Source organism: Rutidosis leptorrhynchoides, chromosome 3, assembly GCF_046630445.1.
Source record: "Rutidosis leptorrhynchoides isolate AG116_Rl617_1_P2 chromosome 3, CSIRO_AGI_Rlap_v1, whole genome shotgun sequence".
NCBI lineage: Eukaryota > Viridiplantae > Streptophyta > Magnoliopsida > Asterales > Asteraceae > Rutidosis > Rutidosis leptorrhynchoides.
In genome coordinates, this window is record NC_092335.1 from 526,138,181 (window position 1) to 526,148,063 (window position 9,883).

General features: G+C 35.2%; 1 protein-coding gene across 1 annotated transcript; it reads right to left on the reverse strand.

The window, feature by feature from the left end:
• Nucleotides 1–1,920: 1,920 nt before the first annotated feature.
• LOC139901900 (ATP-dependent RNA helicase HAS1-like) lies at nt 1,921–6,848 on the reverse strand. The gene is made up of 8 exons (XM_071884568.1): nt 6,786–6,848; nt 6,601–6,639; nt 6,242–6,313; nt 5,821–6,155; nt 4,711–5,037; nt 3,830–4,554; nt 2,906–3,115; nt 1,921–2,346 (listed from the first exon to the last, which is right to left on the reverse strand). The coding sequence occupies exons 1-4, from the start codon at nt 6,846–6,848 to the stop codon at nt 5,907–5,909; spliced, it is 423 nt and encodes a 140-aa protein (XP_071740669.1). The 3' UTR covers nt 1,921–2,346; nt 2,906–3,115; nt 3,830–4,554; nt 4,711–5,037; nt 5,821–5,906.
• Between the last annotated feature and the right edge of the window lie 3,035 nt (nt 6,849–9,883).

Genomic DNA, 9,883 nt, shown 5'->3' on the forward strand with positions numbered 1-9,883 from the left:
TTCACCCATTTTACCCCCAAATGGGTCTTACAAGTTCCAACACTCCTAAAATCACTAATACTAGTGATTATACCCCACTTACAAACCTTAAACATGCTTAAATCATTAACCAACCCAAAACCCGCAAAATATCAAAATAGTGAGTTTCCATAAACCCTCTTCATCATCTAAATGGGTTTTACAAATAACAAACTCAAAACCCTAACATGAAATCTCAAATCAAACAATGAAATTCGAAGTTAGAACTTACCAACACTACCAAAATGTAGCTAAGAACGCAAGGAACAACTTTAAAACTCGCGACTTGACCCGATTCGCCCTTCTTCTTCCCCAATCAAAGCTTTCTCTCACTAAAACCTTATCCTCTCTCTAAAATGAAGTTGAGAGAGTGTTTAATGAGTTAGGATAAGCTTGAATCTGCTTTTGAGTCTCCAAAACCGGCCACAAGTGAAAAGACCAAAACACCCCAAAAGATTCCATTAAAATGGGTAAAAAAAGACATTACAGCGACATTTGTCGCGTTTCGCGACACTTTGTCGCGTTTCGCGACACCAGGACGCGACACGCGACACTCAAACGCGACAGAAAGACAGAAACCATGTATCAGAAGTTGTCTCGTTTCGGTCATGTTTGTCACGGATCACGACAGACCAGAACGCGACAAAACACACCCGAACTCGACAGTTTACCTGATTTTCTCCAATTTCACTTTAAAAACATCCCAAAGTCCAACGTGGTCAACTAATTACATCCAAACCATTAATTAATCATTCTTGGACTTCAAATGACGCCCCGAGCGTCATGTTTAGAAAAACGGGGTGTTACACAAATCGTCATTCATTATATCAGGAATACAAAACAAAACAAGAAGTATTTTTTAGAATATAATAAAATACTGCAACTTATAATAATAGTAGAAGTAGTATTAGTATTGGTAAAGCTATTAAATCGTTTGTTTTTAAAACTAAATTTAAACCCTAAGCGCTAAAATCTAAACCCTAAAATTCAAACCCTAACATAAACCCCAAACCCTAAATCTAAACTCAAAACCCTAAACCTATACCCTAAACCTAAACTCTAAACCCTAAACCCTAAATCTAAATCCAAAACCCTAAATCTAAACTCTAAACCCTAAATATAAACCCTAAACCCTAAAATTTAAACCCTAAACCCTAAATCTAAACCCTAAACCTTAAACCTAAACTCTAAACCCTACACCCTAAACCCTAACCTAACCCCTAAAAACTCTAAACCCTAACCCTAAACCTTAAAATATAAACCCTAAACCCTAGAATCTAAACCCAAAACCCTAGACCATAAAATCTAAACCCTAAATCTAAATCTAAACTCTAAACCCTAAAATCTAAACCCAAAACTCTAAACCTAAACCCTAAACCTAAACCCTAACCTAAACCCTAAACGGAAAATCTAAACCCTAAACCTAACCTCTAAACCCTACACCCTAAATCTAAATCGTAAAGCCTGAACCCTAACCTAAATCCTGAAAACTCTAAACCCTAAACCTAAACCCTATACGGTAAATCTAAACCCTAAACCTAACTTTTAAACCCTACACCATAAATCTAAACCCTAAAGCCTGAACCCTAACCTAAACCCCGAAAACTCTAAACCCCGAAAACTCTAAAACCTAAGCCCTAAAATATAAACTTCAGCAAACATTAGTGAAGTATATAGATACTTCAGCAAAGTATATACATAATTACAAACTGTTGATCACAAATTGTAATGTCTAATTATTAATGGGTATGTTTGATCCAAAAAGTCAAGATTTGAAATTAACATTGTATCAAACTTTTTTTGTCTTAATAAACATGATTATGTAGAAAAATTACTATATTATTTTAACCAATCGGTATTGCAAGACACATACATGTCAAGTAGTGATCATTAAACCATCAAATCACATAAAGCATATGTTAAATACGGAGTACTTATTTATGGTCAATGAAATAATTACGTTCAAAATGACGTATAAATAGATCTACTGCAATTACATGTGGTGCTAATCAACAACATACAATGATAACAAAAATGCCTTGGCCTATATCTCAGCATAATAGTAACCATGAGCACTTTGTACGGATTGGAAGTTAAAACAAATTTTTGCATCTACTATACTTCTAAAGCTCACCATCTTATCATTTAGATCATCATTGACTTCCTTAGAATCTTATTGTTCATTGTTGTTCATAACTTTTACATCTTGATCAACCTGATTCAGAGGTTTCTCCAAGTATCTTGAGTAAGGTCTTCTAATTTAGTTATTTTAACGTAAAATTCAACGATCTTTGTGTCCTCGCCCATCTTTTGAGAGTCTTTCAATTTCTAAACAAAATCAGAGAATATCAAACAAATTAATATGCTGCGAGTAACTTTATTTTTTATGATCATAGGACACCTACTACGCACAAAACTAAATATACTGGAAAAGAATCGTCAAACTGGGTGTGTTTGTGGCATTTGCATAGCTAAAGCATTAACAGTGACAAACTTTTGTAGCTTGAAGATAAGGATAGAAGTGAGAAATTGAGATGAAGTTATAAAAAGGAATCTTTTCCAGTATATAAAAAAAGCCAACCTCACAGTAGGAAAGATCCCTGCCCAGAAAGCTGCACACAAACATCTTGACACATGTTTGCAAATAACACTCCTATATAAATTTAAAAACAGGGAGCTATAAAATCAACTATACTACCTTGAAAACCATTAAATATATAGTTATATACTTCAGTCTACTTATGTTTGTCTAAAACATTTAAAAAAAATTATTTGAGGCTTCTCAGCATTCACAGTTGTTCTAGTCATTGCATACCAATGTAATGAAAAAGAGCAACACTTGCCTGACAAACAGGAAAATTGAAAAAAAAGGAAGGAAAGACCAAACCTCTTATTCCTCCATAAAACATATAGCTGAATATGGTAGGTTCCATCAGGCGTGTAACTTGTTCATTCAACTTTTGACATGACCTTGCTAGCAAAATTTCCAATTTTGCCACATCGCATTATACTTCAAACTAAAGGTGAAGAGTCATTATTGCAAGCAAATAGAGAGCCTCTGCCTGTTTGATAAATGATGCATCGGTATGTTCGGCCACTATATGTTATTCAAAATGACAAACAATGGTAAGATTAAATATATGCACACCACATACCAGTGTCAACATCGTACGTATATGAAATGTAATTTACAGCAAGTGTCATCTATGAACTGTAATTGTGGAGTTGTTTATATGATTATTGATCATTTACAGTTAAAATAATCATATATAACACATGATCATTATCTGAAACTAAATGAGAGTGGCTTACATATTTATAACCACCTACAGTTGGGTAAGTCCAAATAATCATGGCCAGGTCTGACAAGAAAAATATCATAAAGACATCTGCAATGATATCTTTATGATATTTTTAAACCATCACTAGATAGCCCAGTGGTTGGGGCCCTGAGTTCCTTGCAAGAGGTCTCAGATTCGAATCCCGTATAGGGCGAATATTTAGTGGTGGCCAGGGATGGGTTGAAAACAGCCAGGAGTAATCATGCTGGGCTGCATACATCAGAGTATGGGGTCGAAATACTCGCCCTCCCGGGTAGCCTGAACAGGGAAAATCTTCTACCTTTTACATTTTTTACATTTGCAATGATATGAAAGATAAAAAATTAGAACTTAATGCACTATCAAGCAAATATTGTGAAACAGAATACTTAAAACACAACACAACATCATAAACATGTTCCACGGGCACACAATTAGTTAACAAAAACCGAAAAACCTAGAGTATTAAAGTAAGTCAAAGTCAAACATACCCCATGTATGATTTCTGATAAAACAACTCTCTTGATGATGTAATTGTATATTTGGCGCAGATACCTCCTCAAAAACCACAACACAAATTGAACACAACCAATTTTAGCCTATCACCGTCACCGTCACCGTTAACCTCATCATCAGCAGAACCAAATAACAACATTCATTCAGCATACTTATATTGGTAAATAAAAAAAAAATGTAATGCAGTTCAAAGGAAGGCGAAAACTTTAATAAGTTGCTACCCCAAGTTCAGAAGCAGCCCACCGAAAGAAAAACTTTCAATTCAGTTTACCTGAGGTACTCCTCGATCTAGCTTCTCAAATAAATCCAACCTATGTAGGTCTGCCCAAACAATATCATATAATTATTATTATTATATTATTAGTTAAGTGACTTGAATTCAAGATTAGAATGGTCGCTTTGACAATTCACTAAGCATTTAATTTGATAAGCAAATACCTTATTGCCTAATTTTGAAGCAGGTTACCTAGCCATGCTGATTGGGTTTTGAGATTTGCAGCGAGTGTAGCAAGCCACAACCGCCAAAATGTATGAAGAAGTAACAGATAGAGATACTCACCCTCTAACCATGGCAAAAATCAAATACAGATCCGGAGGTAGACCTTCTACTAAAGTGGAGTCACCACCATATACTGAAAAAGAAGGTAGCAGCTACAGAATCCAGTTGATAATGGTTCGTGTTGCTACCCTGATTGAGCAACTGGAAGGACATGTTCGATCTCATATCAATATAGTAAGACAACGAAGGTTGACGAAAGAGATTGCTAAAGGTAATATAGCACCAGAAGACATAGAAGAATTTAAGGAGTCAATCTCCGTCAGTATCAGTAAAAAAATATCAAATAAGAAGATGTACCCCATAGGTAATGCTTTGGTAGAGTTTATGATAGAAAGGGGACTGATTACGGAGGTTTAAGCTTGAAGTTCAGTGTCCGACCTAAGGTGAATCAGATGTTCGAAGGAGACTGTTCATGAACATGGATCGTTGGTATACCTGCACAATAGCTTTCTCTACAAGCCTACAAGCTTAGCTTTGGCTTAGCTTCCAACGGCTGGCTAAGGGCATGGCATGTTCCCAAGCTAACTCTTGAGAACCTCTGTTCACGCTCACGATGTTACTAGCACGGCTCAGCTTCTTTCCATGCTAAGTGAACTAAGCACAGGATATAGAGATACTCACCCTCTAACCATGGCAAAAATCAAATACATCAGTTTATTACAAATATAAATCATATTTACTTAACATAGTTATTCATGTTAGTTAACTTAAGCAACTTTCAACCAAATTAATGCAAAGCTAGTGTACCCTATCTTTTAGTCCAGTGCCTAACTTGAATAAACCATAAAACAACTTTTATCTATATTATAGGAGATTAGGAGGTGGTTTACCCTGGCTTATATGATCTGCTTATTGTAGTATTAGATAACTTTGTTGACAATAAGCTTATAGAAATATCGGCTAGGTGTGTATTTAAAGTAAAAAAAAAAAAAACAGTAAGTATCCACTATAGCTACAATCTAAGTGAATGCTCATATACTAATTACACATGAAACCATATGAAACACATGAGTCAAACCTAATACAAGTTGCAAGTGCGGGACTGACTATTGTTGTTGTTGTAAGCTGTATTTTGGACCCAAACCCAGAAAACCCCTATAAAAAGAGTATGATCTATTTATTCGTGAACCAAAATAAACAGATATCTGCACCCCTTCTTTGCCTTCTGTTATTTGTCATTATGCCTATTATTTACTAAATTTACACTAATATCGTTCACCAACCACAACCTTTTACCAAAAGTTATTAGTCCTTTTTACCTTTAACACCAATTATTAAATTCACACCTAGCCTTTACCTTTTTACCTTTAACACCAATTATTCAAAAATATATATTCACAAACATACACTTAAAAAACCCCCGCGAAGTTGCGGGCTTTAACATAGTATAATAATAATAAGGAGAACCTGCATTGCATTGTTGAGTTATCAGCTGTTTGTCTGATCATTGCATTGTTGAGCAGTTACATCAGTACATAACAAAATTCCTTTCTCTACTTTGCAAAAGTCGAAGAACGTAGAAGTTCGTTTCTGCTGCTTTTGTTTCCCGTGAATATCAAAACATTCCACTTGAATATAACTATATAAGTAAGAAGCTCCGAGTGAAATTTAACCGAATTACATGAAGAAAAGAAAACCATCACTTGATTTGACAGATTTCTTTTCAAGAAAGAGTAGAGAAGTATGAATCTTTTTACACTTGGCACCACACAGTAACCTTGTTGTAGACCTTCATTAGTCCCCTACAACATCCACAACATCAGATTAGATTGACGATTCGTGAGAAAAAGGCGTAATTTTTGGCTACCAAATATAACAGTTTGTTTACCTTGGACCTCTCATCATATACATCAATGTAAACAGGAGTATTCCGAAAGGATAAGCGGGCAAGATCCTCAACCTGACAAAAATAGTCGATAGTAATAGAACATATAATAAACAAATATCAATGAACAATGGAGTAAAAAAGTATGATAATCAAAAGCTTTTATTTTTGGTGATGATCGAAGTATAGGTATAAGTGGACTCTATTATTTTATACCCATTTCATTAATGCAAGAGCATCATAATCAAAGTATACCATAAACTCAGAATATTATCATATCAATATATAAAAAATGACCTCCATTAAGGTCATCTAATTTATATAATTCACAACAAATTCATTAAGATATTGCTGTAAGATACCTGTAACATAGTTGTAGAAGTTGAAGGATCTAATAATCTCTGCAAATAAATAATATAATAAAACCCTAACTTTTAAAACCTGATAACGAAGATTTTAGAACCTCAAATAATGTAACAAAACCTTAACTTTTAAAACTTCATAATCGTGAATATGATCGTACCAATGGATGCTATTGAATTCTTACTTGGCCATTAAATGAAGATTTCGACTCGGATGTCACTGTACTGATGTTCTCTGAAAGACTCATCCTAATCCATCTGGACGAATACATTAGAATTGGTTACATCGCGAGGTACTTGACCTCTATATGATACATTTTACAAACATTGCATTCGTTTTAAAAAGACAAACTTTCATCACATCGAAAGTTGACGGCATGCATACCATTTCATAATATATTCAACTATAATTGACTTAATAATAATCTTGATGAACTCAACGACTCGAATGCAACGTCTTTTGAAATATGTCATGAATGACTCCAAGTAATATCTCTAAAATGAGCAAATGCACAGCAGAAGATTTCTTTCATACCTGAGAATAAACATGTTTTCAATTGTCAACCAAAAGGTTGGTGAGTTCATTAGTTTATCATAATCATTCATTTTCATCATTTTAATAGACCACAAGATTTCATTTTTCATAAGTAACATCTCATATCAGGCATTTCGTAAACTGCATAGAGATAAAAATCATTCATATGGTGAACACCTGGTAACCGACATTAACAAGATGCATATAGAATATCCCCATCATTCCGGGACACCCATCGGACATGAAAAAATCGAAGTGCTAAAACATTCCAAATTCCAGAATGGGACTTGTTGGGCCCGATAGATCTATCTTTAGGATTCGCTTCAATTTGGGGGTCTGTTCCCAAATTCTTAGGTTACCAAGCTAAAAAGGGGCATATTCGGCTTCGATCATTCACCCATATTGTGATGCCCCGTACAAAACCATCGTGTACGAATCATCAACAACAGGATCATTACAAGGTCAAATACTATATGCCGTTTCAAAATACATTTGCATTCATGAATAAAGGTGACGTTTTAACCAACGTCAAATGTTTAACATCCGAAAGTATGCTTCTACGAATAGCAAGCAAAAATAATAGTACGTGACCCATAGGTCGTTACAATTACATCGTTTTAAAAGTAATATAGTTTGAATGCAAAATAAACGTTTCATGCGGTGACATCTCTAATAAGCGCAGCGGGTGTCTACAAAGCATGACTAGTACAGCGGAAGCAAGCAAACCTTAAGCACCTGAGAAAAACATGTTTAAAAACGTCAACACAAAGGTTGGTGAGCTATAGTTTAAGTATAATAGTAAGGTAGGCCACGAGATTTCAGTGCTTCAACAGCGTTTCAAAACAGTATGAAAAGTATATGTATAACCGTGGGCACTTGGTAACTAACTTAACGTTTATAACCCCCTAAAAGTACACTTGGCGAGTGCGTATGTTTACGAAGTATTAAACACCCGTTAAATGCTAGCGCTACTAGCCCGAGTGGGGATGTCAAACCCTATGGATCCATATCTAAGATTCGCGTTCACCGGTTCAAAGACCAATGACTAAACGTTACCGAGCTAAGGGGAAAGTTTATGCCGTTGTATAACCCACACATATAATAAGTTTAAGTACTCGTGCCTAGTATGTAAAACGTAAAATGCGCATGTATTCTCAGTTCCTAAAATAGTTAAAGTAAAAAGGGATGCTATAACTCACAGTGGAAACTAGTAAAAGTCGATACGCGGGAATAGTAAGCAAGTAGTTTGGTCCGGAAGGTCCTCAACCTAAGTCAAAAGTTACTAAGTCAGTAATTCGTTCCCAAAGGTTTAAAAGTATGTAAATTAGGTCTTAAGTACCATCATCATTCATCATTAAACAAAAAGTGTAAAGTAAGTTTTAAGTCAAGACTCGGGTTTGAAATAAAGGCTGATTCGTTCAGTCGCCACGACCTCTATACAAACTGAAATGAGGTGAGACCAGTGGCCATGGCTCCGCATATGAGTCCCCTAGAGGCTGACCAATTTCCAGAACCAAACTCGTCTTCGTTTGACCGTGGTGACGGTTTAAGTGCGAGTAGGTCAGAAATTTCAGCACAACGTTAATAGGGTGTAGTGACTTTCGGGAGGCCATAGATCCTAAACCGTAACTCGGATTAAGATGAGGTCTAAACGGAAAATCATCTACTGAACCGAAATAACTGGAAATCAACTTTCCAGTAGCCCAGGTAGTCTGATCAGTTCCAGAAATAGTAAGAAAGGTGTTCCGGTGGGTTCTTGGTGCTTGATGCTCATCACGGTTCTCATCCTTGATGCGTATAGCTTCAAGTGTACAACTCGTTGATGGGTTTGCATCATCTTAACCAAGGTTTGACCATCATAACACTAGTGTAAGTCTAAGATATGTAGCACAACTCACTTAAGAGTTGTATGTAGTTTGATGAACCAAAGTTACATCAAGATCTTAGATCCGACACATACATGAGTTCTAATAGTAATATAAAGCTATAAACTTGAAAGTAAACTAAATAATCAAGATCATAAGTTGTAGAACTTAGATCTTAGCTAGATCTTAAAGATCCTAGACTAGAAAGTCTAGATCTAGTGTTCTTAAGTTAGATCCTAAGTTACTGATAATGCTAAAAACGAACATATATTTCATAGCATTATCCCTCAAGAAAGACAAGCTTTTAGTTGCAATTGTTCTATTTACTAGTGATATTCGTTTAAATAATAAAAGGTAAAGACAAAAGACAGATGCGATGAATTGAAGACGCAAACGACCAAAAAGCTCAAAAGTACAAAGTACAATCAAAGTGGTTCAAATTATTGATGAGAAACGTCTCAAAATTACAAGAGTACAAGACGCAAAACGCAAAGTACAAGATATTAAATTATACGAAAGGACGTTCGAAAATCCGGAACCGAGACATGAACCAACTTTCAACGTACGACGCAACGGATCGTAAATTATAAATTAATTATGTATATAAATATAATATAATATATAATAAAAACCGTCGGCAGCCTTGGATTCCAAAAGTGTGAGCTGGAATCCACAGCTCCGCACTCGCGGAGCTTTGAAGATCAAAATCAACCGCACTCGCGGAATTCTATAAAAGCCCATGCAATTCGACGGTTTTGATATACCTTTTATATTTATATATATTTTTCTTTCCCCATTTTTTATGTATCAAGTATCACTCCAAATAGTAATCTCAATTTGTAATTTTAATTTTAAGTTAGTGATAATAATAAGGATCGATTAG